We start from the raw sequence: 19,705 nt of genomic DNA on the forward strand, positions 1-19,705 counted from the left end.
AAAGTTGTGAACTGTCTCCATGGGGCCAACAGCAATGCCTTGGGGGAAATACTGTGGGACTGGGGGCTTGGGACTCCCCGCATCAGCGCAAGGGTGGCTGATTTTGGGGCCAAGAGAGCCCAGAGCAGGTGCCTGTGGATGCAGTGGCCAATACCTGCTGCAGATGCAGGGCCCAGAGCTCTCCAGTGTTGACTGACCTGCATCTACCACCTGCTTTTCCTCCTCTGCTGGAGGCAATGGGGTATGTGTGAAAAGGGCTGTCCAGACAAAACCCATCCTTTACTGCAATCAAGGTTTTCCCAACATTTCAAGAATGTGACCAAGCAGAACCTCGAAGATTAAAATGTTTTAGCTGGTCCCTCTCCCATAGATTTTAATGAAACAAATATCCACTTCTCCTTATAGAAAGGAAAGAAGTACCACACTTTCCTCCCCTAGCTTTTGGATACTACTCTGGGAAGATTTTTTTTTTTAATGTAAGGCTTTTAATGGCAAAAAACTCTTCTTCCATCTCCTTCCCTTTCCCTCACATCCTCATAAAATTACAAATTCCCTGTCCCATCCCTTTCCAGTCAGGACTGCTCCATGCTGACCAGCCACTGAATCAGACAGTTCCTAGGACTTGGCAGCTTTAGTCAGACTCTGCAGGGCCAGGATAGAAATCACATAGGAAGAGCCAGATACTTGTAACTGAAGCATCTGCAAAGCCTGTTTGTTCTGCACAGGAATCAGCCTCAGACAGAACTGTTTGTCCATGGAATCAGAGCTGTATCATTATGGACAAGTGTCCATTGTAAGGCACTGATGCTGTCAAGGGCTCTGATTCTTGTGGTTCTGGTCTCATATATGTAATGACACTTTTATCCATCACAAAACAAACCTGCTTTTCATATTTGCCAGGCAGATACCAGGACAGAAACAGGACAAAGAAAAAAAACCTACCTGCTAACATCTCCTGGGTGAGGAAATTCTTCCAAAGTGGCAGACCCTTGCTTGTAAAATGCATGTGGATTTCAGCTTCTATTTTAGTGATTTAAGGCACAGCCAGAACTGATGGTTATTTCTTTCTGATTCTCTGTGAGTTCTTACTTCCAAGCCTATACTTACCACTTCAGATGTCCTTGTACCTGCTCAGAATCTGCAAATGTAAATAATGTGAATGAATGATGCTCAGCACCACACATACACAATCTGTTGCAGGATCCATTTCAAATCCATCTTTAGTGTATGTGTGTGCTCTGGATTATTTTTCTTCCTATGCCAAATAAACGTTGCCTTTAAATAACGCTGTTGGTTGCCCCTTGCACTGAATCAGCCAGAAGGCTGCATCCATTGAAAGAAGAAACAGGTGCTTCTCTGGTCCCTGAGGCAGCATTACTTACACAATCCTGCATCCCTACAAGTCCAGCCATGCAAGCAGACTGTTCCCTACACAAGGTTCTAAGACTCTTAGTCAGAACTCAGCTGAGTCACTCTCCAGGCTTCTGGTCAAGATCCTGTTGTTGGTGTAGCTCACTGTGACAGATCTTCATCTCCTTAGATTCTTCTAGACCACACCTCTCCATAGCTACACTCCCTGTTTAAGTCAGCCATCCTAGAGTCAAAACAAAAAAAGGCTTACTCTGAAAGAGATGCAACAAACTTGTCCAAAGCAATTCCAGTAACGTGTGCCCTTGATCACCTACCTTTACCTTATTTTAAAAAATATTACAGATGTTCTGCACATTTGGCAGATAAATTGTCATGCATCTGGCAAAAGGGTTTTTATTTTATTTTTCCCTTTCAACTTCTTAGCCACCCAGTACAAGATTTCACACTTGCTGTCCAGAAAATAAGAAAAAAACCCTTACTCTTTGTTTCCTTCATAATGCACTATTTTCTGCTGAACACTAAAGGTAAATTTGCTCTCAGTGGACAGAAAAATGCATTTAAGGGTGAGCTGTTGTTTTTTTTAAATGGAAAATAAGGAAGGGAATTTACAAAATAAGAGCATTTTTGTTTTTACACCTGTATTAGGCCACAGGTTTCTCTCCCAAACAAAGATTTTACCTATGCATTGTCTGGGTTTAGGAATGACAATTCAACAATCTCTCCCATGAAGCACAATAATCTACTATGTTCAACAGCAGTACCCTCCAGTGATACCACCAGGAAAATCTAATTTAAAACACACACAAAAGAAAAACAGTATTCCACAACGTCACTCTAAAACTTGAAGGATATAAATCCAGTGTATTAATCAGCACACTCTTCCTGAGACAGACCTCTCCCTCCCTGATTTGAGAGAGGCATATTAGAGCAGCAGGTTAGCCCACACTGGAAATGGCTTCTTGAAGATGGAGCTTCCATGGTGTCAGCCCTGAAGGGGGACAATATTTCCCATCAGCAGACAAGCTTGTTGTGGGTGCTGCTGAACACCATGACAATATAACATGTCACCATGGGGAGCACAACAGCCACTTTCCACACAGCAGCTGAACAAATGCTCAGCACCTGCAAAATCACCATGGAACACGATTCCTGGGTTGGAAAAAAACCTTAGAAGGCCATCTGGTCCAACCCCATGCAATGAGCAGGGACATCTTCACCTAGAGCTGGCTGCTCAGAGCTCTTCCAGCCTGACCTTGAACACTGCCAGGGATGGGGCATCTTCCATCTCTGGGCTACCTGTTCCACTGGTGCTCCACACCCATTGAAAAAAAACTTCTTCCTTATATTTTGTCTACATCTACCCTCCTTTAGTTTAAAGCCATTGCTCTCTGTCCTATTGCAAGAAGCCCTGCCATAAAGCTTGTCCCCATCTTTCTTATAAACCTATGAAGTTCTGCTACATAACCCTGCCTACAGAGTTTGCAGTGGTTCTGGCTGACTTTTAGCCATATATCAGCTCTCTACAGTAATACAGCAACTCTCCAGGCCTCCACTCAAGCACATTTCATTGTCCAGGTCATATCATTACCCCAGGCCACACCAGACCAAGTCAGGGTCATTTTACCAAGGAGACAGAGAGCATCATTAAAATGATTTAATTTCTATGTGAAAAGTCTTGTCACTAATGCAAACATGATCCAAATAAGAAGCCGTTCCAGATCAGAAATTATTAACACAGAGCTGCCACGACACAAACCAGTGGCTTAGCAGTTGTATTCAACCCCTAAATGCAACAGGTTTGATTCTGACCCTGTCCTTCCTGTTTGCAGCTGAGTCAACACCATGATTTGGGCACTGTGACTGACCTCTGGGCTCCAAAGAATGTTTAAGTTCTTTCATGGTGACCATTCTCACCTGTTGTCTGAGTATCTCACCAGGAAAGCACTTTTATCCTCAACCACAAACAAGGAACAGCATTCCCCATTTCACAAAGGAAAGCAGAAACCTACTGACATTTAAGAAATCTGCTGATTAGCAGGAGCCATGAGAGATCTCTCCTGACTGAGCAACCTGACCACTGGGGGCCTGCTCTGCCTTGGCTTCACAACCACACAGACAAAAGTGTGCTGAAGAAGAAATACAGATCAGAAGGTCCCAATTTATGGAGCTTTCCTGGCAACCCACTGAGAAGCTAATAATTTAGGTAACATTAACAACAGTCTGTTCATCATGGTGTTTTTATCCAAAGAACCCATAACCTAAGCTACACCTCCTGTGGCTTGAGAGTTTTTGTAAAGCTCCCATACAATGTCCTCTGAAGCCAAGGTTTTGAGACCTTCACTTTTTTTTCTTTTGCCAGAAAAAATGTCTCAAAACAACATTGTTAAAGACATCTAAGAAGGAATACAACTGACAATTTCAAGATCTGACAGCAATTCCTGTTGATGAAACGCTTTCCAAACGTAAGACCACACTAAAGGATCAGAGAGCCCTGATCAATGGCATTGCTGAAAGCATTACAAAAGGTGATTTCTGCCATCATTCAACTGACACCACCTTTAAGAGACACAGCTTTCCAAGATCCTCAGATGTGTTCTTCTTCCAAAGTGGAAATGTGAGGGAATTTGACTCGCCCCATGAGCTTCATGAACTGAAGATGAGACACTTTATGCTTCACATACCTACTGCAGAGGACATTACAGAGCTCCTTTTCTTCAACAGCTGTCATCCATTACTGTCCCAGCCTGGTCTGGAGTCGAAGAGCAGCATGCAGGTTTATGGATGAACCATGTCAGAATACTTACAAACATACCTGTTTTGTCATGTGCATTTTGGACAGAGAAAGCCACTGTAAAGATTAATACGAGTTTGATTTTTTTCTAACATGTGTCATACAGGACATGGGAAACATTTCATAAGGTACAATAATTCACTTTGGGAGTAACCCAGCCTCTCAAATATTACTGAATTATTGTTTTGGAACATGCCAAAAACACCCCTTTAGTCTCTTATAACAAAAATACACTGAACTAGGAAAAATATGTACCACAAGATGGGCTTTTATACCCCTCAGTGCTTAACTGAAAAACTAAGATGAACATTTGTCCTTGTAATAATTTAACGTATGTCAGCCAAACATATCTTTATCTTTATTTCAATTAAATTAAAAACAATCTGCAAGTATATTTATGCAACATTCACTATATACACACGATTTATGCAACTGCAAGGCAATCCTATGTATGCTGATTAATCTATTGTTAGTAAAACATGACAATAGCTATGGAAGTTGACAAGTGACTGTTTTCATGGCATGACTGAAAAAGAATAGCTACTAGCCATGAAATGGATTATCAGTAAACCTTAAAAAGAACATGACATAACCTAGCAGAGATTAACAGTCTTCTAAATGTAGTATATTTGCTTCAGATGATAGTGCTGCTTTAAAAAAAAAAAAATTTGCTGTCACCTTAATGATGTAAGACTTTCATCAGCTCTATCTAAAGAAAGCAATAATTAGACATTATGCTTCCTGGCAAAAATTTATTTTTGAACTGGCACCACAGTATTTCAGAAAATAATAATAAAGTACCTCTTTGGTGAAGCCTAGGTACCCCCTACTACTCATTGTAACAACTTGTAAACAGGACCGCAATACAGTGCTTTGCCTTAATTCTAGCTCAGTTAGGTACCACAGATCTTCCTCACAGTCCTTCTCATAATTTTAGGAAGGTATTTTAAAGCAGGGAGTAAGTAAAGCAAAGGAAAATTAAGAAGGATATAAAGTTCCCTGTTTGAGATTTAAAAAAAGTGCATAATGTTTTCATTCCAAAAACTGTGCCACTGTATGGATCTGATGGATACAAGACTGTTTTTCCTTCCTGTACTGGACATTATTGATCATTACACAAACACAGTCTCTGCTCATTGGCCAAAGAAGTCTCTCCAGACTGTTTTCTGGTACAATCAGCTGTCCAATTACTTTAGAACAATGTCCTGCATACTAAAACAAGAATAGCAAGTTAACCGGGTTTTCCACTAGAAAGTCTGTTTTTGCAATTCCATTTCTGTACACTAGGTTTCCAACGCATTGGAGAGTTCTTAGTGTTTGGCATACACATCCCAACTCCTTGACACCACCAGGTTCAGTGCATCCATTGCCAGCAACAGACATAGCACCAGGAAAATGCGACTCCCAGCGCGAGGGACAGTTCAGGAGGAGGGGGCATTCTCCAGCAAGGGTGGCCCATCCCGATGCATCGATGGGTGTGTGTGCTCCCTTTTGTAAGTTTTTGGAGGAAGCTTTGGGATATGTTGAGAAGTGCTTTGTCGTGGAGGAACGGGTGGTCCAGCAACAGAAGGGAGGTCGGCATCCTGCGGTATCAAAGGCGGTGACGGCAGATGCCTCCGTGCTACATGTGGAGAAGGTGTCTGGGGGGGAGGGGGCGTGAACGGAGAGGGGCTGTTGGGGAAAAAGGTGTTACCAAGTTCGCTTTTTCTCCCCAGGGGTGGAGGCTGGAGGTGTAGTGGTGAGCTAGAGAAAACATCTGGAGTTCGCACAGGTTCCCGTGGCGGTAACTCGGGAGGGTTTGCAGTGGTAACACAGGAGTCAGAGATGCAGGTCCGATCAGGCACCGAGTACCTTGGAGAATACACTTTAGAGGTTGGTTGCCTAGGAGGGATTGCTGGTGGGTTGTCCAGGTGTGCAGAAGTAATCTGAGGTACACAAACATTTCAGTCAGGAAAATTCCAGAGAGGCAGCAAAGCACGGGACCCTGCTGTGAAACAGAAGCCCCCTCCTGCACTGCAGATTGCTCTTAGCAGGGCTGCAGCAACACATGAGTGAACAGCCAAGGATGGAAGGAATGAAGATGCACAGAGAGGGACAAGGGCAAGGCAAGGAACGGTGAAAGCAACAATTTCCATGCTAGTTCCATGTCTGCTTGCTGGGGAGGTTTGGATATCTTCCACCACCTTCCCAGTTAACAAGCACTTGGAGTGGGTTAACACACCAGATATTTCTTCAAGAAAACGAGAAAAAGGGAGAGGCCGATGATGCTGAACAGGGAAAAAAAATAAACTGTGCTCAGAAGATGGAGTTAAGTAGTCAGAATTATGGAAGTGAACAGTTCCCAAGCTGCAGACCACAGTGACAGGACAACTGATCTCCAACACCCTATCACATACACAATGTTTTCATTTTGGTAGGATTTCAGATACGTTTTGGTGATGTGTTAAATTCTGCTGACTGACAAAACAGTTGCCTGTAGTTTGAAAATAACTGCTGAAGAGCCACTTATAAGTTCTCTTCAAACATTTATCTGCTCTGAAGTAATTTTGAGTGGGATTTTCAAATCTGAAGTCACAAACGAGCTTCCACTGAAATTAGGTGAAATTTGACACTGTCTGCAACAAAGGCTGGATCAGATCCCAGTTGCCAGACAAACACAAAAGGAAAATGTAGCAATGGCTTAAGCAGGCAGGCAGACAGGATGGGTAAGCAAGCACTTGAATACCACAGCATCAGGGTCAAATACTCTTGTGAAACCTTCCAGAGGCCTGAGCTTGTACAGCACTTTCCATCATTACTGTTCATCAGTTCTTACTCTTATTCATATATCCTAAAATGATACTCTGGAACAATTAATCCCAGATGGAAACATCTGGCTGAAGCCTCAAGTTCTCACAGGCAATGCAAGGGCCTCAGCATAGCACATCAGTAGATGAGACATTTCTAATCCTAAATTTAGGTCCCATCTCTTTTTGCTTGTTTGAGATCAAGACATAGTGAGGCAGAGCTGTGAAGGCTTGAAATACATGGCTGCTTACTCTTTCACATACAGTTCTTCAAAAACTAAATGTACTGTCTTTAAGAGTTAATTTTCTATCATATCCTGCTCATCTTCTCCCAGAAAAACAAATGACCTTTTTTCTGCTTACTTACTTTTGATGGGGAGGATTCAGCTGGGGCAGATTCTGGTCTTCTTCGTGGAGGAACAGGAGGAGGGACAGGAGCATCATCTGAAGTTTTGGTAAAGTTTATGGATGACACAGAGGCAGATCCTAAGGGACATAAAAAAACCCATTGATAATAATGAACTTTTGGCTCAATACTGCTGCCAATAAAGGTGCCATAAATAACAAAGCAATTGCTCATAAAAAACATAACGAATCAAGGAAGTGGTAAATAAAGACAATGAAACAAGCCTCTAATTTGCAGCTGCTAGAGAAAATGCTTTTCTGAGCTGCAAATATCTCCGTAGCCATCAGCTCCTGAACTCTCTTAAGTAATCCTTGAGACCAAAACCACACCACAAACTTGTTCTTATGTCACAACAGCACTAAAACAATATCCTGAACCTGCAGTGTGTGGACCCAACAACAAAGAAATCCTTTCTTCTCCAGAGGCTTTCTGAAGACCTGGCTTGGACACACAGCAATGGCATGGCTATGCTAAGGAACTTCTGCCTTTAGGAAGTCATTTCACCTCCTTGTGGCAACCAGCTGAACACAGGAGTAACCTCAAAAAACCCCCATATAAGAAAGGAGCCTATATCCATTATTAAACACTGAGGGCACACCATAAAATATGAGCTTCCCCATATGTTGGGAAAGGCAGAAGAAAAAGAGGTGTGGATAGGTCCTGATGAATTTAAAGAAAGCAAATACTGATTTTAAGTTCTCTAGGAAAACCATCCATGCACACTGAAATCAGATCTGAATTGCAGGCAGCAGAATAAGGCACCCACAAATGATTCATTTTTCATTCTCACTGTTCTCCATCAGTGACCATATACATATGGTGATACATTCACACATACACCTATGGCAGCAAATCCCACAATATGTTTGGGACATATTTGGCCCTAGAGATTACCTCTGCCTTCAGTTTTGACAGGTCCTCCAAAGACTTGTAACAGTCCCTAGGTAACACACCTAATTTTGTTCAGTTTCTCCTTTACAATGAAAACTTTTTAAAGAAAAAGGGAGTAAGAAATACTGGAAGTTTTTGATGCTGCAAGGAGACAAAAGCAATGATTTTTACAGTCACTTTAGAAGGCTAAACCTGATTTCCCCTGCCTAACACCACAAAATGTGAGTGGCACTCTGTCTGTGAGCACCTACTTGTATGAAAAGGACTGGAGGGGTCCGAGTCGAACACGCTGCAGGCGTCTGTGGTGCTGGAAGTGGCAGAAGCAGGGGGTGGGGTGAGCGGGGTCCGGGGGGAGTTCGGGGCAGATGCTGTGGCTTCCGTCTCGCTCTCGGGGATGCGGCTGTAGCTGATTTTCCTTGGCTCCTGCTGCAGGGGTGTGGGATGTCTCATGGTACCTGGCCTTGGATTAGAGGGACGAACACCCGGGGACTTGAGAGGGTAGCTGTACTTCTTGGGCTGAAACGACAGAAAATATCAAGCAAAATCAAAAGCCCATGGGATCCCTGAAATGTAGCTTTGTAGTTATGAAGTCAGAGATCTGAAATTACTTCTGCCATATATGAAAGACAAATGCAAGCACTTTTTGAAAAATAAATACAAAAATCAAATACTAACAAATCTTGGAGGAGGCTTGACGTTTCGTGGCTCTATCTCCAGTGACTTGTTGAACAGATAATCTGTAAATTCTGTCTCCACACTGTTTCCCATTGGATTCAGGTTTTCAAAAAATCTCTGCAATACAAGAAGGCAGACAACTTGTCAGCTAAGATGCTTCTTAACGCTGCTTGTGTCTACAGCACAAAGGATTCCAACTGTTCAAGAGAAGAGAGAACATGCTGGTGTAAAGACAGACTTAAGCTATTAAATCTGTTTGTTGCCAGGCCTTTTCTGGACATTGCTACCGCTATGCTTGGCCTGAAAACCAGCTGTGCAAGTACCCTAAATGCTTTCTGCAGTGCAAAATCAGACCAGGTTTGCTCAAACACTTCCAGAAGAAGCTGCAAACAATCCATCTTTATACTGAGGCAGGGAAGACTGCTCCCACAATGCATTCTGTCAAAGCCTGAGGAGAACAAATTAAAAAAAAAACTTGCCAAGTCTCTTAAGATAACCTGCCCTGTGACACTCTAAAAGTACATAGCTCAAAAGAAAAAAGAAAAAATGGAAAAGAAGAAAGGAATAAAGGAAAGCAACCAGAGAACACTGCTTAGACAACCTGAGACCAATGAAAACAAGCACCAGGAGAAAGAAAGATGTGAGTATCATCAGCATCAACACATGATGTAAAACACAGAACAGAAAGGCAGTGTAACAGAGGAGGAAAAGACAACTGGTCTCACTGAACAAATAATGGCAACTGAGTGAAGGACAATGAGAATCTGCCAGTTTCAGTTCCTGTCTAACACTGATCACTAAGAAGATCTACCAACGTCCCAACAGCTAAGAAAAAAATGAAATGAGCCCAAGAAACGGCAAGCATTGAGCTTTCTGGCCCTTCTTGCAGTGAGACCCACGAGAGGTTTTGTGACAGGTCTTCTACTCATCTCTGATTCAGTCAGACTGAATCTATGTGAATTCAGTCTGTCCTTATGGTCTGTCAACTGACAGAATCACCACAGAAGGAAATCATGTCACTTACCCTGATGTCGAATTCCACTCTTAAACAATACGGCTGGTTCTGGTACTGCTGGATCTCCCCTGTTATCTCAGCTACCTTCCTTCTCTTGCTGAAGTTTATAAGGTCTTTCCCATGTCGTTTGAGAAATTCAGGATTGCCTTCTTCTGTTTTCAAGATGTTGGTTAAGTAAATCCCTAAATGGCACACAGAAGATGTTTTCAAAACAGAGTACAAAACAAGGAAGAAGTCACAACTGGAATACAAGGAATTCTTAAAGAATTTAATTTGTGCACTGCAATTATTTAGAAAACTCCTCTGATCAATAAGAGAATTGCACCTCACCTTCCAATAGGGGCAACAATTTAAATATTTTAACATGCTTTTTCCAGAAAGCTGCCTTTTTCCATTGAAGTCCCACAGCCTGTGCATCTTTCTATGGTTTAGGAAGCTCACACAACTGAACACTAAAAGGGGACACTGAACAGGAGTGCTCTCTCTTAACTCCTCTTTTCCATTAGACACCCCATCTAAACTCCAAAAATTATTTTCATGTTTTAACCTTGGCTTCATTGTTGCATCAAATCATTTGAAGATTAGGCAGCAAAAAGCACTCTCCACTCCACAGATCATGTCTGGAATTGTCATTATGACCTGATAAGCTATTCACATGTGATCCTGCTAACCTCTACTCATCTCTGAAACAGGACAGAAGGTTTCTTAGCTGATCTTATCTTTCTTTGCAGAGCTCTGGAGTATATCTTTCCCCAGTCTGTAAAAGGCCAAACAAGCCATCAACACTATTTTCTTTCAGTTTTGGCCTGAAGCCTATGTTGGACAAGTGCACTGTCCAGACTTGGAACTGATCTGCAGCAAACATTTAAGTGGCTTGCTTAAGAACAGGAGTGACATGCACCTAACATCACAATTTGCTAAATGTCAGCAGTCTACTTCAAAGAAGATCTGTTAAATCTGATGATAAACAGGATGCTTGTTTTCCAAACTCTGTTTCTATAGAAATAAAACTTTTTAATAGAAATGAGACTCTAGCTGTATTTCTTGGAACACTTGATGAGGAAAAAGGATCTTTCTTTGTCTCCCAGTCAATGGCCATAATATTTCTAATGTAACCACCTTCTATTGAGAGTATTTCTGGTTGTAACAGTTCAAACCACATTCAAAGTAAAAATCAGCAAATATGGGAACAGGATATTGCAGATATACTTGTTTTTACTGCAAGTAACATCTTCCATGAATAGTCACTTCAGGGTTTTTTTCCACATATTTGTGTCAGGGCATCTGAAATTCCAATCCGCTTGTCAAAATTGACTTTTCTCTCTATTGTTCTTATTCTGTTTAGTACCTTAGCTCAGTATTTTCCAAATGTTAATGTGGGACATGGCTCATCCAAACCAAACATACTCACCAAAAAAAGGCACACAAGGAGGATTAATGGACCTGAGTTTTGCCAAGTATTTCTTATAATGGTCCTCACTCAGCTCATAAGCTTCTTCTAAGATCTTCTTCTGGCGACTTGGAATTTGCTTAAAAGAGAGATGAAACAGGTTGTTTGGAAAGAGAAGATAAAGGCATGGCCCAGCAACAATACTGAGAGTAATGGTCTCCCACTGGTACTTGAATCAGGGACCACGAGGACAGTGCCCCACCATCCTGAGATGCCTTTCTTAAGTGGGGATGGATTTCTTGCTTCTGAAACCAAGGGAAAAACCCTCTCTCTTACACCCTGATTAATTTCTTGGGGGATTTACTTTCCTTGCTCCTTGGAAGCACATTCTTACTGACAAGACAGGCTTTCAGTGTAGCCAAGGTACCCTGCATGACACTGCCATAGCAAAAGTGGAAAACATTTCACTGTACCTCAAATGTGTGATCCAACCTATAAACTGCTGCGGAGTTCATAGCACTGACAATCTCAAGGACACCATTAAAGTTGTTTAGCTCTTGAAAAACTTGCAGGATCTCAATTATCCGGCTCACTACAATTACTCTTTCCTCTAGGTTTTCTGTTTCTACAATGCATCTAAATACACAAGAACATTGGTGTTTTTATTAAAGTGCTGATGAGGTTTCCAAAATCAAATATTAAGTTGTAACACAAACAAATATGATTTTATCAAATTACTTGAGGTAGTTCTGAAAATGTCTTAGAGATTTGAAAATATTCTAACAATAAAAAGCTTGAGACCATTATGTTAAAATTCTCACAGGGACCAGTTTTAGCATCTAAACACCAAAACAGGAATTCTCCCAGAACAGAATTTTTCACAGTGTACTTGTGAATGGACTGTAAATGTCCACATTTACAGTAGGTGCAGATTCAGGAAAGTCACTTACTTTTCAAACCACAGAGTTAGGTTAGTTGTATGCCTTATCATTTTCAGAAGGTTGGGAGAATTAATTTCTTTATCTTCCTTCGTCCACACACTTCCAACTAGTTCTGATGGCTGCACAGCTCTGGAAAAGTTGATGTTTTATAAAAAAATGTAACAAAAAGCAGGAAAGAAGGCATTTTTTTCTCAATCCCTCTTGATTTTCACTGAATTTGGAATTAATATTTAGAAATAAGATACCCCTTCTAGAATGTCAGGCTGCCCTCATGACTAAATAACTGATATTTCTACACTTCTTTTTTAGACTGCAGATGTTTCTTAATCTGTGTGACTCTTAGTCACCTCTGTTCATCTAAACAAAGAAAGAAATCTCCATCTCATTCACTGTAACAAAATGTGAGCTTCCAATGCCTGATTAATTTCTTACAGGCAGCTGACGAGATCTGACACGGTCCTTAATTTGCTACACAAACCAGGATGTGAAGAAAACTGATTTAATAATTGTTCATGCGTCACAAAGGTTGATCTACTCAGAAAATATCAAGAGAAAGCTGGAGCACAAGAAATTAATGGTATGCAACAGTCACACATACTGCACATTAACTCGGGGAGGATAAAACAAACATTGTATTTAAGAGAGCTTCCTCTGCAAAAATGGAAATTAATACACACCACTGGTAAAGTCCCTTGATTTCTGTGGGGCTTCACATCAGAGGTCCCCAGAGACAATTTGAGGCACAGAGAATGTTTTGATTTGTGCCATGTGTTTCTCGGTGGAGAAAAGTTACCTGTAAAAATCTGACTCCAGTAAAGTGAGCTGCCGAGCGATTTCTATGGGATGCAAAGTGAGCAAGTCAAAAGTCTCTGTGTGGCCTGGTTTGCTTATGTGCCACTCAATTGCTGGAGGGGGGCTCTCAAAAGTGATGTTGTGGCTCGGCCCAATGGCTTGTGCCTGCTTTTTCCTGTTGATTATCTTTGTGATGGATTCAACCCACTTCTTCATGGCTTTGCCTGGCACACAGAAAAAAATACTATTTAGGTAATACTGTTTTTCCTAAGACATCAGTATAATTCAGAAATCATTGGGTTGGGTTTAACCCCAAAACATACTAAATTAAAGCAGTCATATATTCTTTGTGATTGGCATTCTCACTCAAGAGTAGAAGTATTCAAAGATAGAAAGAATTCCTCAACAGTCAATGCTGAGCACAACGTTGTCCAAGCACAAATTAGAACACCCAAATTAGACTCCTGCTCTGATTTAGATGCTTTTCTTTCTTTTCTGAGTTTACAGTGAGTTTTTGGGGACAAAAACAAAATGCAAGAACAAAATTTCTGCAAACACCTTGAACTTTATAGTTTGGGCAAGAGCACGTGATTACCTCAGATAACCTAGAAAGTCAAAATAATAAACAGGGAGAAGCCTTTTCCTGTACTACACTTACCATCAAAGCTGAGAGTAAAATTGAAAGGCCAAATGCCTTTTTACCTCTGCACCATAAGAACTTCATGCACTGGTCCATTAAAAATTTACCAGTAACAGCCACTGAATTAGCTGCCTCATTCTTCCCTCTTTTTGATGGCTAAATAACCACTAAGTACTTCTCTGACATAGTCTTTTCCTACTAATTGCCCCTGTTGTCTGTCTTAGTTTTATTTAAAAGGAAACAGGAAAAGTCTGCACAATCACAACAGCAAAGTGTCCTACAGTTCATATACACTGTGAAGTAGCTGGAAACTCTTGCTTCAAAGAAATAATGGCTTCCACCATCCAACTTTCACAAAAATTACCCTTGTGTAAAGTCTAAAATATCAATCAAAGCAATTATTTTGTCCTGATCGCTACTTGGTTCTTATTATTTTTCATTAATTCACTCCCTCTACATTTAAAAATAATGAGATAAAACTCATTATTTACATAAATAACAATCTTTGCTCTGAACAGGAGCCAGATTTTGAGTAATAGGAATAGAAGTTTATTTCATGCTCTTTATGAAATATTTAATAAGCAGTCTGTCCTGTTTTTCCTGAAAGCAAAATTGATCACATTCATCCTTCACACATCACATCATTGATCATGATTATCTTAGAAACGATGCTTCAGGATAAATGTCAGCACTTAAGAAACTGTAAATACCTCTTACTGTTCCAATGAACTCCTCCAAACGTTTCAGAAGGTCAGCATCTCTTTCAAAGTCATAGAAATGGTGCTCTACCCAGTGTCGACACACATTTAATACTCTGCAGAAGCAAAGAATAAATGAACACTCCACAGCCCAGTCTATCGTCTCTATCAAAGCAGCTGCAAGAAAGGCCACGGGCAGCACCAAGAGCCAGTGCAGCCAAAAGGAGCCACTCCATTTCCCCCTGAGGAATTCAGGGGGGCTCAGAGGGATGCAGCACTCACCGTAGCTGCACAGGTTGAATGTATTCTTTCCTAAATCTCTTCAGCTCTGCACTAAGGGGCTGGTCTCCGTTCTCCATGGCAATACGGTCAGCTTCTGTTGGCTCAGGCTCTGGAATTTCAAATCTAGCACAGAAGATGGGTGTAAGCACTAGGCCTCTGTTACACCAGTCTTGGGTAAAGCTTCTGCACATAAACTTGTACATTTTACTGGCAATCCTTGAATTGGAAATCCTTTTTAAAAGGAGTTTGAAGCGACTCAAAACCAACTGGAAAGACAGAATCTTACACACTCCAAGTAAAAAGAAAAAAAATACACTTCATAAGAACAGTATTTTTAACAGTGGCATACCTTTCTATTAGCAAACTCAGCAACTCTTGAGGTCTACAGAAGGATCTATATGTTGTGAGAAAAGTCCGAACAAAGTTGGGATCTAAGACAAAGAATAATTTTACACTTATGTCAGCAATTACCTGATTTTTTTTTCCCTTTACAATAACTTCAATTATCCATTAAAATTCAGGATGTCACCCTATCAATTTACAGAGAAGATGATGTAAACCAAAATTGGTTTGCTAACAACTGAAAACCTCCTAAAAGAGCAACACAAAGCAGAACTTAAAAACAATTTTCATTCTGTTAAAGGTTCACAACAATGACTTTTTTCCCCCCCACCCTTCAATTGTTAAAAGACAGGATTCTTTCCCAATGACTTTGAAATTCATGAATAGGTGATATTATTTATAAGTAAACAACCTTGTTTTTGACAGTGATCAGACATGAGAACTCAAAAAACATATCAAGTAGCTTTGCCTCTTCCTGGGGAGAATATTTCCCTTAAACTGGCACAACTGATAACCAGTCATGGTTAAAGCAGCCTACATACTTTTTCATCTGACAGCTGTGTTAGAGGTTATATTTATTTCCCTTTAAGAAAATCAACTTATTTCATTTAAATTGACTAATAACATATCAATTGATTTAAAATAAGAAAATGTGTCTTAAAAACAATCACGTATTCAAAACAGAAAACCAAAGTGTCGCATAATTACAAAAGCAAACCCATTTGTTTTCAAATATGAGGAAATGCAGTGACAGCTCCCTGGCAATGCACAGAGCTGACCAGAAACAAGGTTAACACTGTTACCACTGAACAGAATTAATGAGCAGATTGTGACAGCTCTGCATATTAAATCCATATCCAGATTTGAAAACCAAACCCCAGTTGGTAACTGTCCTAACAGAATGGCTGAAGAGGAGCTCACAGGACTTCAAGCAAGAATTCCTGTAGCTGTAACATGCAGGACAAAAAGCCTGCATTATTTGACCTACTGCTCTATTGGATTTGTTTCCTGGAACATGGATTTTTAAGCACTGCTTTAAAATCCTCCTTAACTCTTTACCAGCATCTTGTCCATTTGAATGAACATTCTACCTTTCTTAGATCCCACTGAGCTGTTCATTTGGGGAACAGTTTACTGTGATGTGCTGCACATCTTAACTATGCCAGGTAACACAGCATTTCCTTGCAATTTTGTTCCATGATAATTCTCATTTCTTAAACAATTGGCTCTTCTGCTTCACACATGTCCTTCATTACTCCATTTTTCTAATCATAATCCCTCTCCCACTAGTCCTTGAAACTGTACAGTACAAAATTATTTTCAAAGGCAGAACTCCAATACTTTTTGCACAAGGAAGGTCATCCCTGTTCCCATCATCTTCATCATGAAAATACACAAATTCTGCTGTGCTAAAGAAGCACAGTAACTCACGTTTCACAGCTTGTAATCTGTACACAGCATCTACTCTAAATAAGAGATTTTGTCTACATGAAAAAAAAGAGTTTCCATAGCAATTAACATTTTCAGATCACTGCAAGCTCTGAGTGGTAGCTATTGTTGTTTACAGGTAGGGTCAGCATATAAATCCACAATACATATTCAGTTTCAAACAAAGTAGATCAGAAAATCAAATCTAACTTTCTTATCTTACTAGCAATGACTGTGACTCAAAATAGTGTACAATATATGAGCAAGTGTTAAAAAAATACAGACAACACCAGTTAGCCAGGATGTCTGCTCATGTGACAATTCTCTCTTCAGTGCAGCCAATTTGAAAGCTAAAAAAGAACAATAACTGTTCTACGAGGATTTATAAATAATCACCCTTGAATTCCTTAAGAAAGGAAACGGACACTATGATGACGCACAAGCACTCTTAACATATCAAAGCTTTAAAAATAGAAGAGTGCTGCCCTATAGATAAAAAAAAAAAGGCATGACTTTAAAATGTTGGTACCACCTAGCTCAGCTGCTCTTAAACAAGAGCTGGGCAAGAGGAGATAATGAATGCAAAAACACATTAAAACAAGGAAAACCCACCAGAGTATGCAAACAGGGTCAGAACCTGAACTCCTAATTGCAGGACAATTTCTCTCATGTAAAAATACATGGAAAGCTGCTTTTGCAGAGGAGATTTCACCCTGTTTTGCTGCTCCATCACAGGAGAGTTTGGACAGTCTGCCACACCTTGTGGCCAGGTGGCCATCAGGGCTGTCTCCCTGCCTGAGCTGTTGCAGTGGCTGGATGCCTCCCACCCCTGGCAGAATTGCTTCCTTAGAGCTGTCCCTGTTTCACAACAAGGACATTTTGTCTGATAAAATGGTCTGTCATTTGTCAAGGGGGTGAGGGATGACAAATAAAAGGTCCAACACTTGTATCTACAAAAGAGGTGGACTGTGTGATCTTCATATATGACAAAAAAAATGAGACCTGATTTGACTACAGCAACTAACTAAACTGCAACAAATTCATATGATCTTTGCAAGTGCATCTGTAATTATTTCTTATGCTACTTGACCTACAAAGATAAAAACCCAGAGAAAAGTCACAGCTATAGTAAATACTGTCTTTAGACTGTCACATCAAGGGCTGCCATAACCAGTCACACTGAATTTCAGAAAAATTGCCTCAGAAAGGTAACAGCTTGCTGTTCTGGCACCTGAATATAAAGCCAATAAGGACTTTCAAGTTTACCATCACACACACAATCCTGTGTGAGGAAAGAAAAGCATTTCTACAGTCTGTAGCTGTTTGGTTACATATCACCACAGCACTCATCTTCCCAGGTCACCAAGCAGAGAAGAAGCCTTGAACTCAGCTGACACATGTGTGAAAGAGCTAACCTGGTGCTCTGGAGAGTTGCTGCCCTACTCTCTGCATCTCACAAGATACAACCAAACCCTGAATGATTTACATCACAAAGGGACCATGTTTCCTGTAGAACAGAGGATTTTTGGTTGAGTCACTTTATCTCTTATTTCTTTGCTGGAAAAGACTGCACAGACTAGTGAGAACAATGATGTTTTTCCTTACAGATAACCAACTATAAAACAGAAGGTATAGAAGATAAGAGTGCTGAAAAATTATGCACAATGTAGCAATGCAGCATCACTAAGATGTCCACTAAGATGTTTAAGGCTACAAAGACAGGCTAAATACATTATAAGACAATTATTCATATCCTTTTGGTCAAAGTCTTTCAGGCCATCTCTCCATAGCCATGTTCTGTTTTCTCATACAATAGTTTTTGCTAATTCTTTGGCAAGGACAATGCTAGATTTAAAAATAATAATAGAAAAGTATCTTCCTTTCTCTAAAGCTGAGTTGCTTGATTTTAACTTTCAAAACTATAAAATAATGTCATAAATCATGCCTATAACATTCAAAGCCAAGGGCTAGAATTTTATAAAGTTACAAGAAAATGAAGACAGGTACAAAACTGCTCAAATAAAAACTGCCAGCACAATATTGCATTTGGGTTTCTAGTAAATGTTAGGAAAATTCAAGGAAATTAAAAGAAGAGCAAGAACAGTAATGGAGCAAAGAGATAAAAGTATTTTAAAAAGGAAACAGAGTACTAAACTACGGGAATTATATTCTGCTTACTCCTCACTTTGTTCAAGCAAACATTCCTGATCTATGCAGGGTATCTAGGACTGAGCTGCAGAAGAACAAGCTGCAACAATTAAAACACTGGGTCCATAATTCTCTCCCACAATGCTGGCCCTTCCTGTGTCACCCAGCTTTAGAAGTCTGGAGGGAAGGCAGTTCTTGTAGCTTGGGGCACAAAGGAAAAAGTATTGTCTAGAGCTCAATTGCTGCAGGCTCCCACCCCCATCCCTTGCATGAGAACAATCTTATACACATGTAATATCCCATCTGAACTGCCAAGCACATTCACTTTTCACTCACTTTATGCATGTTGCTGCACACATATTTAACACAGGAAGAGAAGCATGAACGAGTTACTACCTTGAGTTTTGGCTGCACAAACCAAGTGCCTCACCTGCATACATGTGGTAAGTCAGCCTCTCGATGAGCTTCACAACAGTTCCTGCCTTGATGATGGGGATTCCAGATTTGGGCTGCATGTTTTCTTCAAACACAATATTCTCTTCAGAGTCGGGTTCTGCAAATCTGTAAAGCTCAGGATTTGGAAATCTCATCTGCTCCTCTTTTTCTTCCTGCAACATTGTTACATCCAACATCCTTTCCAGCGTGCTTCTATATTGCAAAGATATCAATGCTGCCATCCAGTTGTTTTTCTCTTCAGCTGATTTAGCAGCAAAAATAACACTGTTCTCATCTTTTAAGATGATTTCAAAAGCATGTCTATACTCATTAGTGTCATCTTTATCATTGATTTGTACCTTTCGCATGAAGAACTTCTCCTTGAGTCGATATTCTGCATTGCTAGCACCAGGAAGTCTTGGCTGGCCATGATTTGACTTACAGCAAATCATCAAGCCATCAAACAGGAATATGTGTCTCTCGTGCTTTGCTCCTACACGTGTGAGTGTTCCTTCCATGATGAACTCGTTACAGCACTGTCCAATGTCTTTACCCTCCCAACCATCAATGTTTTTCTGGATTTCATTCATTTTCTTAATTGCTAGCTGCTTCCCCTTCATCTGCTGAGTATAGAACCGGCATGCGGATTCACTTCAGTGGAGGATGGGAGAAAG

General features: G+C 40.5%; 1 protein-coding gene across 4 annotated transcripts in view; it reads right to left on the reverse strand.

The window, feature by feature from the left end:
• Positions 1-4,222: 4,222 nt before the first annotated feature.
• SOS1 (SOS Ras/Rac guanine nucleotide exchange factor 1) overlaps positions 4,223-19,705 on the reverse strand; it is a 42,915-nt gene continuing 27,432 nt past the window's right edge. For all 4 annotated transcript variants that reach the window (XM_033513232.1, XM_033513230.1, XM_033513231.1 and 1 more), the window contains 13 exons: positions 19,027-19,682; positions 15,028-15,109; positions 14,679-14,801; positions 14,409-14,512; positions 13,060-13,282; positions 12,276-12,395; positions 11,799-11,961; positions 11,347-11,464; positions 9,945-10,117; positions 8,921-9,037; positions 8,497-8,761; positions 7,316-7,434; positions 4,223-6,087 (listed from right to left, as the gene is read on the reverse strand). In XM_033513232.1, coding sequence (XP_033369123.1) covers positions 5,584-6,087; positions 7,316-7,434; positions 8,497-8,761; positions 8,921-9,037; positions 9,945-10,117; positions 11,347-11,464; positions 11,799-11,961; positions 12,276-12,395; positions 13,060-13,282; positions 14,409-14,512; positions 14,679-14,801; positions 15,028-15,109; positions 19,027-19,682 — 2,767 coding nt within the window. In that variant the 3' untranslated portion in view covers positions 4,223-5,583. The remainder of the gene's footprint in view (positions 6,088-7,315; positions 7,435-8,496; positions 8,762-8,920; positions 9,038-9,944; positions 10,118-11,346; positions 11,465-11,798; positions 11,962-12,275; positions 12,396-13,059; positions 13,283-14,408; positions 14,513-14,678; positions 14,802-15,027; positions 15,110-19,026; positions 19,683-19,705) is intronic.

This window comes from Parus major, chromosome 3 (genome assembly GCF_001522545.3).
Source record: "Parus major isolate Abel chromosome 3, Parus_major1.1, whole genome shotgun sequence".
Lineage (NCBI taxonomy): Eukaryota > Metazoa > Chordata > Aves > Passeriformes > Paridae > Parus > Parus major.